The sequence below is a fragment of the Pholcus phalangioides genome, unplaced genomic scaffold (assembly GCF_987345545.1).
Source record: "Pholcus phalangioides strain wild (caught in Gottingen) unplaced genomic scaffold, Ppha-v1.0 ptg000017l_1, whole genome shotgun sequence".
Lineage (NCBI taxonomy): Eukaryota > Metazoa > Arthropoda > Arachnida > Araneae > Pholcidae > Pholcus > Pholcus phalangioides.
In genome coordinates, this window is record NW_028301610.1 from 33,672,241 (window position 1) to 33,688,837 (window position 16,597).

The 16,597-nt window shown below is 34.4% G+C and overlaps 1 protein-coding gene across 1 annotated transcript in view; it reads right to left on the reverse strand.

The window, feature by feature from the left end:
- The window catches only part of Acadvl (Acyl-CoA dehydrogenase very long chain), a 73,082-nt gene that overhangs the window by 36,365 nt on the left and 20,120 nt on the right, over positions 1–16,597 (reverse strand). The window contains exons 7-9 of the mRNA XM_089247075.1: positions 15,938–16,051; positions 11,428–11,622; positions 2,030–2,218 (exon numbers count right to left, since the gene is read on the reverse strand). Of these exons, the coding sequence (XP_089103201.1) occupies positions 2,030–2,218; positions 11,428–11,622; positions 15,938–16,051 (498 nt within the window). The remainder of the gene's footprint in view (positions 1–2,029; positions 2,219–11,427; positions 11,623–15,937; positions 16,052–16,597) is intronic.

Below are 16,597 nucleotides of genomic sequence, written 5' to 3' on the forward strand. Positions count from 1 at the left end.
ACTTGTTCTTTTAAAAATATATATACACAAAAAAGAATTATTTTAAGAAAAAGGAAAAAAATTGAATTTTATGAGTGTGAAATAGAACCTATGCAGTGGGTCATCATCGGGGGGAACCCCATGCATAGTTTGAAAAGTGTAGGCGTTTCTGAAGGGTGGCTATGCCTAATTTGCATTAAAAATACCAACCCTTGTTTCCCGCCACCTGCCTTCTCAAAAACATGTTGGACGGAAAAAAAGAGACTTCGATTTTTCTGTTAACAGTTTAAGCCACTGGCGTTCAAACATCAACACCAAAATATTCAGAAACACTCATTTTACAAATTTGTAGATTCGGACACATTTGTAATAATAAACAGGAATTCAATACAGTACTCCTCAATCTTTTCAAAACTGCATCTGGCAACAGTATTCCAACCGCCTTCTTCAACGACATTTCCAGAAAAATATTCAAAGCAACAGTCTCCACACTCTTGAGGTATGTCCGGTGATTTTTTGACTACATTTCTGGACTTCATAATTTTTTTTTTTACTTTTTAATTTTTTTTTGACATTTTTCGTAATCCTTGTAAAATATTCACTGTAGTTATTATATTCCTGTAACTGTGTATATATTTTTCTCATGATTCTTTAAGCTTATAATCTGAAGCTCTGTATATTTTTCTAATATTGTATTTTTTAACATTTTCTCATTGTCTCTTTTTCATCCAACATGTTTTTGAGAAGGCAGGCATCGGGAACAAGGGTTGGCATTTTTAATGCAATTAGGTGCATAGCCACCTTTCAGAAACACCTACGCTTTTCAAACCATGCATGGGGTTCCCCATGATGACGATCCATGCATAGGTTCTATTTCACTCATAAAATTCAATTTTTTCCCTTTTTCTAAAATAATTCCTTGGGGCCGTTCAAGTATTACGTCATCATCGATGGAGGGGGTTTCTGATTTGCTGACTTTTGATGGGAGGGGGGGGGGGTTTGGATAATGCTTACGTCATCAACCACCCTTTATGAAAATATGAAATATTCTTAAAGGCACCTTACTCGATGCACCAAAAACGAAAAAAAAGACCTTTCGATAGTTTATGGGCACTTGAAGTAACATTCACTCCTATTGATAAGTGCCCTACAGAGCCACTTTGGTGATCTCTAAATGTTTCACGGATCCAAGTGATCTGGAAATGTGTCCGGGCCGCTAAAGTGCTCTGGAACTGTGCCACGATATTACTTAATTGACCCTAATTATATACAGCGGATCACTTGAATAATCTGAGAATGTGCCACGGGTAACTTGAGTGGTGTAGAGCCACACTGGGGGCAAGTGCTCTAAAACTATGTCACATGTCACTGTGTCCTGGGTCATTTAAGTGATCTGAAAATGTGCCACAGGCCACTTAAATGTTCTGGAATTGTAACACGGGACACAAGTGATCTGTAAATGTGCCGCTTAGTTCATTTTTACAAAATTAGGTTTGAGGAGGGCAGGCCGCATCAGATAACCCCTAGGGCCATATCTGGTCCGCGGGCCAACAGCCTTTACGCGATTTATCATTATGTGGCTTAGAGGGTAGGTCGCAATGAATTTATTAAAGATAAATTTTTTGAGTCCATAGCTTTCCAATTTAAAAAAATATTTTTTTGCATTAAAAAAAATATATTTTTGATAGTGGGCCCCCCCCCTGTTCCGTGTACGTCTCTGATCCCACCAATATGCGTTAGGATTCAGAGGAGCAGAGCTGATGACGAAATTTTGCTGACAAGGGTTGGGGGCGGAGGGGGTCAAAAATAGCTAAAAATTTGCTTACGTAATAATTGAACGGCCCCTTTTTCATATATATATATATATATATATATTATGATATATTATATATATATATTTTTTTTTGAGTATATAATCTTTCCTCTGACCCCTCTCACTAAAAAAAGTTGAAATGATGTGCCTGGAATTAGCCAATATATTAAAAAAAGACGCATTAATTTGCTGCGAAGACTAGCATCTATAAAAACTTTTGTCAGCATCATATAATACCTCAGTTATGTAATGCACCATGCACATTCGAGCAAGTTTTTCTTGTATTGTTCCGTAAGTAGCAATTTTGTTCCCAAACTGAATTCGTGTGACAGCATGTTCAGTGGCTCGTTCAATTGCATATCTCATAGTACCTGATAAGCATGCAGCCATTCCAAATCTTCCATTGTTTAGAATATTCATGGCTATCTGTAAGTAAACAGACACATCATATAATTATACAGTAAAACTTCATATTAACTTGGGTTATGAATGTGTTTCGCAAGATGAGCAAAAAGTTTTTTTAACAGATTTTGACTTGAACAAGCCATGTCTTGCAATACTTACAAAAAACCGTAAACAAAATTCTCACAAAACTGTAAACAAAAATGTAAATAAATTTTGACTTGATAAATTAGCAATATCTCACAATACAAGTAGTATGTTTATCAAAGCCTCCCACATGATAACTAGCAGGGCCAGTCCTAGAAAGTTTGATACCTGAGGCAAATAATTTTTTGCCACCCTATAAATATGTCTGTCTGAAAAGAGTTTTCTTTTTTCATGTCTATTACCCTGAATGAGGGAAAACGTGGACCTTGCCATGGCGGAGGGCTCATCCGAGCCAACAAGCCAATGAGGGAAAATGCGTGGACCTGATCTGGCCACGGCGGAGGCTCACCCAAGCCAACAAGCCAATGAAGGAAAACATGGTTCAGGACCTGGTGCTTGGCCACAGAGAAAAACAAAGGGCTCAAGCTCAATAGAGCTAAAAAGACGTACAATTTATTCCAATGAGCTCTTCTGATAATAGAAATATTTAAAAATCTGTATATACTTTTTTTTTAATAATGTGTTTTTATATTCAATGTTCATGTATTTTATATTTTTATATGCATAATAAAGCACCCGACACCGTCCAGCCCCCTCAACCGGGGCAATGGCTAAAATTGATTGACAATGGTTGATAGAGCCTGGGCGGTGCAAGGTATGAAATGAAATGTCTATTACCCTGATACAGTGGTTCTTGAAGTGTGGATCGTGACCCCCGTGGAAGAGCAAGTCACACTGGTGATTTATGGTACTAGTTCTCTTTTGCTGAGTGTGGCTCCCTTGTCGTGACAACGTTTATCTGCGGCTCCCCAGAATTGTCTAAAAAGCCACTTGAAAGCACTAAATAAGCAATCATCAATGTCAACAGCTCATCGCGACGTTCTCTACAAAGGTTTGAAACACCCTAGGACCCACGACACACACTTCAATTAACACTGGTCCAATCCCGTAGATAAGACCCAGGAAATAAATAACTTAAAAATTTAAGGTGTTCTTTGTCAGAGACAAACTTAGCACTAATATAGTGTTGATATTTTGGGATGTCAAATTACAATGGGGGAATAAGTCAGATCAGGGCGGAAGCAGGCAGGGCTAGTGCCCCAAGCATTGGCCTGAGCGTGCCCAAATTTTACCTTTTAACCTCTCCAACATTACGCTGAAATGCGTGCTCGCCCCAGCTGACCAAGCATTTAGTAGTGGCCCTGAGTCTGGTCAAAACAAGCAAAATATATTTTCTAAAGCATTGTGAAGACCGCTGCAGAAAAATGACAAAGATAGTGGCTTTTTATGGCACTTTGTTTGCAAGAAGAGGAGTCTTCGTGTGTCAGATGATTCCGATAACAGGCTGAAGGTGTACAACAGTGGTTCGCAAACTTTCCTCACCTGTGGCTTCCATGCCCTAGTCAACATTGATCCAAGTCTTCCCCAGAATAGTCTAACAAAGAACCATTTCAAAACAATAAACAGGTACATATGAACAGAGGTGCCAAAATAAAGAAAACATTGGGAGGGCTGAGAGTTGCTGGTCATCCTTTATATCGGGACTTAGGCACGTACACAGGAGAGGGTACATTGCATTATTTTTGCCTAAATTATTGGGGGTTCACATAGCCCCCTTACAAAATTTTTTGGAGGCTCAAATGGCCTCAGCCTCTAGGTTCTGGCCACCTACGCATATGAATATCGCAAGCTCACCGTGATGCCTCTAGGTGCGATGATGCACACTTTGCGAACCACTGGTATACAAAAACTAGCTCGCTCTCTAGTATGGTGTTGACCAAAAGGGGCAGTTGTTGGAAGATGAACAAGGAATTAAAACTTGCTGAGGCATTCGGCCAAAAGAAGAATCAACTGGAAAAAGTTGATAAAGAGTGAAAACATCCTTCGCAAAAAAAAAAAACCTAATTTTTCAGAAACCAGTTTGTATAGAGACCTGAATGTGAAAAACCAGATACTTTCAGGTTCTCATAACTTATGCGATTTCAGACCTCCTCGAAAAATGAATGCAACTGCAAAAAAAAAATAAAGATATAGTCCAGCCTATCTGTAGAGACCTAAAGAGAGCAGCACAAAAGGGTTTAATTAGCATTTCAAAAGTTTTGAATTTACTTGCACTTTTTTTTTTTCATTTACCTACTCGAGCTTTCCTCCCAAAACTATTTCAATGTGTAAAAATCTGAAAGAACACACATCATAACAAATCAGATATAAAAAATGCTGCCCTACACTTCCTCGCCTCATGCTGGCCTCAATGACTGGTCTAGAAGAGGCTATTCATATTTTGGTAATCTACCAAATGTCACATGCCAAACAGTTCCATTTTTCCCATTGTGCTGCCCAACCCCAAGCATTTTTTGGGGATTCTTTTATTATTTTAATAGGTCACCAAATTAAAAAATATATATTGTGTGCATATGGGTGTTAATGAAACCCTTAAATAGTTCAAGGGCCCTTGTTCAACTTGGGCTTCTTGGGTCCTCTGGGCCAATTCAAAAAGATGCCCTGACTATGGCACAAGATCACGAAAGACCATATTACCAACTTGATATGTTGATGTAAATAGGGATTTCAAAGTGAAGACACTGCTCTTTTGTGTCATTCTGAAAATATTTAAGCCTTCAATATAAAAAATAAGTAAAAATGCAATAATGTAAAATAAATCAACCTGTCCTTTACCTTTAAAAAGAATCGTAGTTGGTGTTGTGGAATTATTTTTTATTTATTTATTGGACTGAACACAACACATAAAACATACAATCAAACTGAGAAAAACACAAAACAATAAAATTCCACAAAAAGTAACATTATGATGACACAGACACTGACCCCAAGAGACTGATCGTCCTTCCAGTGGGTCAATACAAGTTAAATTAAAGAGTTAATTGAATTATGCAACAGCCTTGTTACAGTACTAATTGGTTAATATTTTATAAAGTCATATATATATTTTTAGACATTTTTTAACTGAATAAAAAAAATATATACATATTTAAATATAAACATATAAAATTAGTCAGTTGACGAACACAGAATTCACGTACAATGTGTATTCACATGTATTTTTAAGTTGATTACAAGAATGGTTATATTTTTGTTTTTAGAATGAATTATATTCCTTGTGTTGTTTTTTTATGATCAATTATTGTTGTAGTATGGATTCTAAACTATTGTTTATTGAGAATATAAATATATTGTGATTGGATCTTATGTTATTATTTGTATGATTAGTTGCATAGTATTGGTTCATTATTTTATTTAGGGGCAGTATATCTATAACTCTTTTGGAATAGTGTTTTATTTGTTTTCGGCACTTGATATAAGTTATTCAATCTAGATGAGGTTCTATTTTGTTTCATTTCTAAACATTTATTGTTTAAGAATGAGAATTATATCTATAAATATAATTTTGTTTTAGAATTAGTTTGACATTGTTATATAATTGTTGTTTGTTATTTGGGATCTTATTCTGTTATATATATATATATTAAATATTTTTTGTATATTTTTTTGATAAGCACCTCCCCAAGCAGTGATTTCATGTGTTACTATTGAGTAGTTAAAGTGATTGCTAACTATTGAAAGTTATTGTCGATTGTGTTTTTTAATCTATATAAAATGGTGTGGCATACGTTCTTAATTTCTTTATTATTTTTTCACATAGCGAGTTCCATTTTAGGTCATCTTGTATTATTATTCCTAGGTAGTTGTATTCATGAACTCTATCAATTTCATGGCAATTACATTGTGAAGTATTTTGACATGGGCAGTGAACATGGATTTTAATTTTTATGTTAGTTAAATTATTTATAATTCTTGTTTTTAAGCAAATATATTTGGTTTTTTGTACATTTAATTTAAGTTTATTTTTCTTCAGCCAGGTGTTGATTTTGTGTAGGTCCTCTTCAGCTTTTTTTTTTAGTAAATTTGCAATTTTGGTATCTTCAACATACAGTATTGTCGTCTGCTAATGAGATTTACTATTTATATTTAGTTTGAATATGTCATTTATGTAAATAAGAATAAATCAGCCCAAGGACAGATACCTGGGGCACACCTTTTTTAACTTCTGGGAATGCACTGATTTTTTTATCTATTTTAACTGCTTGTTTTCTATTAAAGTAATATGTTTTAAACTAGTTTAATGTATTACTTCGTATATACCAGCTGATGACAATTTCTGTTAGTATCCTTAGATCCATGTAGTCAAAAGCTCTTTTTAAATCAAGAAAAACTGTTATTGAATATCTATTACGGTTAAATCCAGTATTTAAATGGTTAATAAGTTTCAAGATGGCTATTTCTGTATTTTTTGAAACCCATATTTGGTTAGGTGCTAGGAAGTTCTGATAATTTAGGAAACTTATGAGCTGTTTTTTCATAAACTTTTCTATTACTTTTGAAAAAATGGGAAGAACTGATATGGGCCTGTAGTTTAATAAGTTATCTGTCTCTCCTGTTAATAAATGGGATGTATTATGGCATATTTTAACTCACTATAAAAGAATCCATTTAGTATTGATGAGTTGATTAGGTTTTTAGTATATATCCACTTGATAATATGAGATTATTTTCAACATCTTAGGGGTTATTTGATCGTATCCACTTGCTTTTTCTTTAATTTTGTTATAATCTCAATCTCACTATCATTAATTTCAAAAAAATACACTGAGTTGTTAGATTAGTTATGGTTTGCTCCTCCTCACAATAGTAGGCTATATCTAGTTCCATTTCTTCTATGTTTCTTGTTATAAAGTCCTCATTGAATTTTTTCACTAGTATTTTTATTGCTGTTAGAGATTGGAAGTGTATTGTGCTTTACATTTTTATTTATAACATTGTGATTGATACATTTCCATTGCTGTTTCGTATTAGTCTCACATGCCTTAAATTTATTCCTAATGCACTCCTGTTTTATTTTTTTAATATACAGGGTGTACATAAATGAATATCCCAACTTTGCAGGGAAAACTAAACAAAGTACAAACTTGCTGTTCATCAGAAATCAAAAATAACAGTTGAAAGTTCATGAAGATTGGGATAGATGGCGGCACGAGGCCATCAGACTGAATGCTGTGAGTTTAACATATGCAATTCATTTCTCGCCACAGTTAGAAGAATCATCAGGTGATTTCATTCTACAGCAGGATGGTGCACCACCCCATTGGCACTTAGCTGTTCGTGGGTTTTTAAATGACAAATTACCACACCGGTGGATTGGTCGCCAAGCACCCCAGGACCTTGCTCTTCATCAATGGCTTCCTTGCAGCTCTGACATCATTCCGTGTGATTTTTTTTCTGGGCCTACATCAAACATCAGGTGTTTGTTCCACCACTACCAAATGATGTATATCTGCAGCCTTACAAACCGTCACACAAGACATGCTGAAAAGAGTGTGGGATGAGTTATCGTACCGCCTCGATATCCTTCGTGTTACTAAAGGGGCCTCACATTGAACACTTATAACAGTGTCAAATTTCAACTTTCAACTGTTATTTTTGATTTCCGATAAACAACAAGTTTTTGTACTTTTAGTTTTCTTTCAATAGCCCTGCAAAGTTGGGATATTCATTTATGTACATCCTGCACATTTTCAGATCTTGATTATATTTCTTGTATTCAAATTCGTATGAAACAATCTTTGGGTGCTTTTTAAATTTTTTGTACAATCTTTCTTTACAATTTATTCTTCTATTTCTTTAATGATCCAATTGTTTTTACTTTTTTTGGGTTTCATTTTAACTTGTTTTGTCCAGAGATTAGAATTTGATGCTATATCTAAAAATCGCTTGTATTTATTTTCTAAACATCTGTTCTCTAGGCAGTGTTTCTCAACCTGGGGCCATATGGCCCCCTTGCATTCCTGGGGTATTCTAAGGGGGCCACGAGTGAAAATCAGATGAAGGGGGCCTGCAGAGAGATATGAAGAAATCAAATTTTCAAGTGAAATATGTTGGGGGAAAAACGTAGTGTGACTAAACTTTCAGAATCCAACAGGGCTGTCCATGAAGCAGGAGTCATCTAAACCTATGTGTGCATGGCTTGGGGGTGCTCGTGGTGGCCCTTCATGGTCACATGGTACTATAATTTTTGTGTGTAAATATGTAAGCTGTTTCGATTAAAGGGGCGCCCCAGAATATTATTTTGCCCAAGGAACCATTATATAGTGAGACGACCATGCATAAAATCCCAAAAGAAAGAAGTTTATTGAACTCCCCAGCCCACGGTAAGGTGCAGACCCATAATGTGTCGGTAGGGGCGATTTAATGTGTAGGTTCGTAGACCTATTATTCCCATATAATTTGTCCCTTAAGAAAGGGGGCAATCTCCCCTTCCCCCACTTTGATCAATCTTGTTTATAAAATTTTTGTTCATTATAAAATAATATTCAGTAAGTAGAAAGTGTTTCGCTCCTTCATGAGGGTAGGGGGGGGGGCCCTAAGTAAGATGAGGGGGGGCCATGAGAAGAAAATATGGTTCAAAGTGGGCCATAAGCTAAAAAAGGTTGAGAACCACTGCTCTAGGACACTAACCAAATTTATATTTGCAATAAAATTTTTGAATTTATAGTAATTTATTATATTTAAATGTTTGTTTTGATTATTTTTTCCTTCTGGTTGCCTTTGTATAAAATTTATATATCCTGTTATTTGAAAATCATCTGTTATTTGAGTTTTGTAAACCAAAAATTTTTGTGTAGTGTTTGCTTTTGTTCTGTAAAAAACATTGTCTAGGCACATTTTAGATTCATTAATTTCTCTTGTATTGCTATTATAAAGTGGTACAATCCATTTATTGCCATTATGTAAGTTTATGTTAATATCTCCAACTATTAATGTATTGTTTTTCGAGTTTTTATGTTTGATTCTACTTCTTCATTAAAGACAGATATATTATAAGAATGTGATTGGTATAACAATAACATATCTATCACAATCTGGAAGTCCAATACATAATTCTTCAGCTGAGACAAATTTTGAATGGTTTTTCTTTAAAGATTTGACTTTTCATTATTCTTTATGGCAGTGATTCTCAAACTTTCACTGCCTGCGGCTCAATTCATGGCTTATCTGCAGCAACATCAGTGTTTTGGTTATGACAATTATCACAAATTCTTAGGAAAATTAAATTGCAAAAAATGTTCCTACTTAGAATAAACAATAGTTCAAAAGGAATAAGTCCTAAATATAGTCCACCGATCACGAGAAGAACATCGCCTATGTCACGTCGGACGATTCTATTATTTCTTTTTAGGTAAAGCAACTGTCCATCGAGAATAGTGCACTAGCAACAGCGCTTTCCCGTTTGGCGTCTTTACGCTATTTTGGCCTCCTAGAAATTTCACTAAAATCGCCACGGCAGTGCTCTTGATAACGTTATCATCGCAGTGTTTTTGTTAAGTAAACACCGACTGTTCAACAGTGCCGTCTTAAGGCATTGTCACATTAGATTCACAAAAATAAAATCTGGTTGAAATTTTCCAGAATTTACGTGGCAGGGCTTCAGAAAAATCACTTGGCCCGTGATGCTCTTAAGACTGCTCGAGCGCTTACAGCACATTATTTTAATACAAAAATATATATTTTTTATTCTGCAGAAGGGATCAAAAACTCCAGCCTTTTTTTCAATAAAGAATTCCATGCTGAAGCTGAACACTACATGTATAAAACATTTTCAACCATGGCCCCCAGAAGGATGGGGTTGACAAAAATCCAACCCAGGAGAGAATTCTTATAATTTTCTTTTTTTTCCACACTTTAAATTCAGTATGAACGGCAGGTGACAGATCCCAGCCAGGATCCCTGCTGCAGCATGAGAGGACCATGCTTCCGATGCTCTTAATCATGGCCCCCATATCTTGCAGCCGGGCTCTCGAGCTGGAATATTCAACGGGTCTAAAGGTCAACGGGTCACCTCTAAAGTGAATTTATAGTTGTAAAAAATGATTAGAATCATCCAGGTGGATCCCTGTTAGGCATGCCCTTAAGGTGGCTACAGACGTAACTGCAAACTTGACAAGCATGCATGTTCAATCTTTTTATTTGTCACTACTGCATTTGTCACCTGTTTGAAAAGCCCATATGAGTAGCTTATGTGGAGAAAGTAAAAAATGAAAAAAGACAATCATGGCGATAAGAGAAGGTAAACAGAAGAAGAATGGCTAATTTTGCAAGCAGGTGGCATTCTCTTGCTGCGGTATAGAAATTAAACTGAAGAAAATGCCATATAATTTACAGTAGTAATAAATTATTATTATTAAATTAATAATACTCCCTTTAAATTAAATTATTAATTTAAAGTAATTTAACAATTAATTTATTTTATCATTTTAGTAATTTAATTATTAATTTAATTTTACTCCCTTTATTACTATATTATCACTACTCCCTTTAAATTTTTTTCTGTATTAAATGTTTTAGTTCAAAATATTAAATTTAAATTTAATAAAAATTCAAATTTTTTAAATTAAAAAAATTAATTTACTCTTTCAAAATTTATAACAACAATTTTCAAGTACATCTTTTAACAAACACCAACACAAAGTGCAGCTCACTCAAGCGTGAAGACTGACAGAGTTCGCTGAAGCGTGAAGAATACTCGCATACAGAGAGAACTGATTTGCACCAAGACAGCCTTTACTGGCAACCCGGGATAGTTTTTATCCTCCCCCGCACCAAAATGGACCCTCTCCAGAGAGGGGTGTTGCCATAACTCTTCTCGTGATCTGAGGACTACACTACAGGAACGTTTCAGATTTCTTTAAAAAAAATCATACATATAAGCTCTTTCCGTATCAAAGCAGTTAGGAATAATTGAGCAAAAAATTTAAATACTGTAATTATAGTGTTACTTCATTATAAGTAGAGATAGAGTTCAAGGATTAAGCGTGAGAGCATGAAAATGTCAGTACTTTTTTTTTAGTTCACTGATTTACTATCTACTTTCCACAAAATAAAGAGGAACACACAAACTATTGCAGATCAAATTTTCAGTACTTTGAGTTTATATGCCAACGTCTAGTATGTTAACGTCAAATCAACATTTAGTATGTTAAAAAATGAATTAAAATTGAAAAAAATCTTATCACCTTAAAGCCATCACCAATTTTTCCAAGAAGATTTTCAGCAGGAACTTTGCAATCATCAAAATATACTTCTGCAGTATTAGAGGCTTTAATACCCATTTTCTTTTCAGCAGGACCATTGGAAACGCCTCCAAAGCTGCGGTCAACAATGAAAGCGCACATTTTATCAACTTCACCATCAGCTGTTTTAACTGGAGTCTATGAAATAGAAACAAAAATTGTTTTAACAGAAAATTCACTTGAAATTAAATTTGCAATTTTTGTTAATCATTATTATAAAAATAACTCCAGTGACAGATAACCCAGGAATTATTTTCTTGAATCTGTAAAATAATGATAGGTTCTGAAAAGAATATACAATGGAACATTGCAACAAAAAAAGAATATACAATGGAACATTGCAACAAAAAAAGAATATACAATGGAACATTGCAACAAAAAAAGAATATACAATGGAACATTGCAACAAAAAAAGAATATACAATGGAACATTGCAACAAAAAAAGAATATACAGTGGAACATTGCAACAAAAAAAGAGATGACATCATGGTTCGTACTCTTCCAAAGAAAAAAAATTCAAGGACTATTCAAGGTAAAACTTAAAAATTCAAGGACTCTTTTTACAAACGTATATTTTTCACCTGAATAATAGGTACATATTTAATTTTAATTGAAGCTTTCAGAGATTACATTTCTACATATTTCGTTTCACATCATCCATAATGTATATCATAGTGAATTCATTGCATATTTATACATCTTCAAATTTTCACATCAACATTGAAATATTTAAAAAAAAAAAAGTTTCAGACAAACAAGGTGCATGTTTTTATCATAGAGAAAAAACCCACTGTGTAAGTAATTAAGAAATCACTGAGCTTTATGACAAATTTCTTCCATGGAAAATGTTTCCACGACAAACAAATCAAAGGTACAAATTACTCTAATTTCTTGCTGATAATTCAAGAATTATAAACTAAAAAAACACTGAGTGTTTATAATATATATAATTCATGCTCTAATACATTTCTCAATAATTTATAGGCCACTGCATATTATGTACAGCTCCCCCCCCTCCAGGTTGCTTATATTGATTTGTACGAACAATGTTTTTTTATACATTATTGTGTCCATATAATTTCTGCATTCACAACTTTATTTTTCAATAAATGACCTCCAATGAAATGTTTATTTTGTTTTCAACAGTGTCACTTTCAGGCTTGATAGAATCATTCATTGCGCAGGAAGTTTCTTGAGCAATAAATTTAAGATGATTACCTGATTTTCACCAAATCTCAATGCTTTTCACTTTTCATATGGGATTTCGGCATCAAGCTTCTATTACTGGAGGGAGCATTGAGCTACAGTGACGGCAGTAACATCGATTGCAAGGAAATCATGTGACGCATTGAAGAACACAGTTCATGCCTGTCAATTTCCTTACTGAAACGTACAGTTTAGTCTCTAAATATTGCAATTAATTTTCTTTTAAAGACTTGAAAAAAAAGGATAGAGAACTCTTCTAAAGATAGAAAGATTTAATTATTTCTTTCATTAATGCTGGAATAATGTCTTTCGTTAATGCTGGAATAATTTCTTTCATTAATGCTGGAATAATTTCTTTTGTTAATGCTGAAAAAGTTTTTCAATAATTGTGGAATTTTTCATCAATTCTGGAACTATTTTACATTAATTCCAGAATTATCCGCTTTATTAATTCTAGAGTTATTTCTTTCATTACTTCTGGAATAATTGCTTTCACTAATGCTGGAATTATTTCTTTTATTGATTCTGGAATTATTTCTTTTATTGATTCTGGAATTATTTCTTTTATTGATTCTGGAATTATCTTCAATTAATTTTGGAATTATCCTCCATTAATTTTGGAATTATCCTCCATTAATTTTGGAATTATCTTCCATTAATTTTAAAATTATTGCTTTATTAATTTTGGAATTATTGCTTTATTAATTTTGGAATTATTGCTTTATTAATTTTGGAATTCTCTTTCATCAATGCTGAAATTGTCTTTTATTAATTCTGGAATTGTCTTATTAATTTTGGAATTACCACTTTCATGGAATGCTGAAAAATCATCTCTTTCACTAATTCTATAATTTTTTCTTTCATTAATTCTGGAATTATATAATTTGATCCTTTTTTGTCACACGGCCATTTTCTGCACACAAGGGCTAACTCTAGATCGGGACCTACAATTTATTGCCGATTTCGAACGGCAGGCTTGTTTTTATATTCATTGGCAGGTTGGTGCACTAACCCCTCGATGGGGCGACTCCCTGCGGTAGCATTTTTTTCTGCGGTCATGTTGCAGTTTCTGTTGTACCTGTGTCAGGAAAGTTTTCTGACAAGGACAAACCGGGTATCGATCTCACGACACCTCTAAACATCCTTTGGTACTTTAGGCAAGTATCTTATCGACCTGGGCTACTGCGCCCCTTGGAATTACTATATCATCAATGCCGAAATTATTTCTTTCATTTATTGTTTTAAACAACTGTGGATTCCATAAGAAAATAATGGAGATGGCGCCGACATTCAACCCGTCATGTCATCTTACGAGGAATGATGTAGACCGCTGACCTCATACCAGAGCCAGAACTAGAGGGGGACATGCACCTGGTGGCAATTTTTAGGTGGACACATATAAAATTATCTCATTCTGAATTGGTGGGGGTGGCAAGACAATACAAAAATACTAGTTATGGCCCTGCATCATACCCTCTCCAGTAATATAAGCTCAATGGATTTTAGTGCCAATTCCCCCATTGAAGTGATATTGATGATTTTGAAGCACAGCTTGCATTTGGCACCATTTTTGTCTGACACACTCAGCAACCAATCTTGATAGCAGGGATTTTTCAGCCACAAGTCATTAAAAATACACTTGCCACTCATTTTTTGTTTTCTTTTTCTAAATAACCTTGTACAAGCGCTTCAAATCAATATTTTGTTAACAGTAATCCGAGGTAGCTTCGCTCACGGACCGAAAGGCTGACATTATTTTGGCAAAAATAAATTTTTTTTTAAGATATTGATTTCTCAAGTCCTCCAGAAAAATACCTAGTGCAAAAGTTTAATGACTTCCAACAATTCCAAATACGTCTACATACGAACACTGGATACATGTTACGAAAATGCCGGGTTTTCCTAGAAGTGGGTTGTTGGGGGGCAGAGCATGCAGACTGAGTTGAAGAAAAAAACAACGATTGGAAGTTCATTTTGAACTCTAATTAATAAAAGTTGCAAGGGGAAAAAAACATCATAAAAAAAATAAAATGGCAGACAAATAATAACCAGCAATCTCAGGTAGAGAAAAAAAACAATCCCGACATCCATGTGAAAAAACCAGCCTACAGTATAAAGCCTCGCTGCTGTGAGGGTGAGAATACAGAGCAGCCGATTTACATATTGTGGCGTTCCGACTGGTTCCACGTGCACAGAGAATAAAAAGGGAAAAAACATTCCAACATGGGTTTTTGGTGCCGCATCAACCAAACTGGATCATTCCGCGTCGACAGAAACGTGTTACATAATCACGCTACGCGTTTGCGTTTTCCTACCGTGGCGCATCAGCTCATGGCAGCTATATAGCCTACGGCCCTAGCATCAGCTACTCTGTCGTCTGCATGTTCCGGTTTGAAGGGAAGTGAAAGAAAACAACAAAAATGAAGAGAAGATCGGTGAAATGTGTGGCGCACGATGTATTTGACTCCTCCAGAAGGAATCACCAATCACGCCCCACATAAAACACTGGCGTGAGGCTTGTTACGCTCTCTAGGAAAACAGTTAAACCTGTTTATTATTGGTGAGTGAACACCGTGTCACAGAGAGGGGACACGTGTCACGCTGGGAGAATCACTTTGCATGTGGCCCAGAAAATCTGCTCCTAGGAAAACCCGGCTTAAGAATAATGGGGAAAAAACTAATTCTAAATCCAATTATCCCGGGTCATTGGCTGCTAAAGCTTCTTCCCTGTGCTTTGCACTTTTTTAAAGGATGTAACTTATGGAGTAAAAAAAAAAAAAAGGTGACAAAAAAACTATTTCGGAATTTTTTTTTTTTTCAAGGACTCTCGCAGAATTAAAAAAATTCTTTTTTAAGCACTCTTGTGGATTTTCAAGGACTTTCCAAGGCCTTGAAAATCTAAAAACAGCTGAGCTATTCACAGGAAATAGTGCACACTTGGTAAACATTCCAACAACAGCTGATATTATAAATGAGTTACAATACAACAATTTTTTTTCATATTGTGATGCTTAATTCAATTTTTAATTCCCATACTTTTAGATTTTGCGACATGAACACTAACCTTCACTGTATTATGAAATTAATTTTTCATTATAGAAACAAATGTTTCAAAGTTAAACTTTTTAAGCAATCTGGTAAAGGATCATCAAAAGTAGTTTTTCTCTCTAATATGAATGCTTTAATTTTAATACAAATGAAAAAAAATACAATCAAATTTTTTGTAATTACATAAAATCACTTTACCTTAGCAAAAACTGTAAAAATATCTGAAATTCCACCATTACTTATCCATATTTTACTACCGTTCAGAACGAAATGTTTACCATCAGCTGTTGGAACTGCTCGTGTTTGAATAGACTATAAAAAAAAAATGTTTATTAAAACTTTCATTAAATACATTCACAGCACAGTGACCATGTATGATAATAGCTAGCACATAAATTAGTGAAATACTTCTTTTGCATGCTTTCACCAACACAAATTGTGTTTTAAAAGTAATTCAGTTATACACTGATCTGTCAAAGTGCACAGTGGCATCAATATAATTATCAATGAACATCATGGCAGTAATTTAAACAAAGAAGAATATTAATTGTCCTGTCAGAACTCCACTGGGCCTATGTGCAAGAGAATTGTGCTGCATGGGTATATGTCTGAGTTTCTTTGAATAAAATACGAGGAATATAAATGAGGTTCTAAATCACAAATATGGAATAGATGAACATGAATCTATGTAACAATTTGGATATACATAATGAATTTTTAAAATACATGCATCAAAATAGAAAAAATTTAAGTGCAGAAAAACTATGTAACATTATTAGATGTTTGATTCATTTGAAGAAGTGTAAACTTTGTATACTTTTTATCTACTTCTGTATGTGAAACAGTAACTAAACTGTT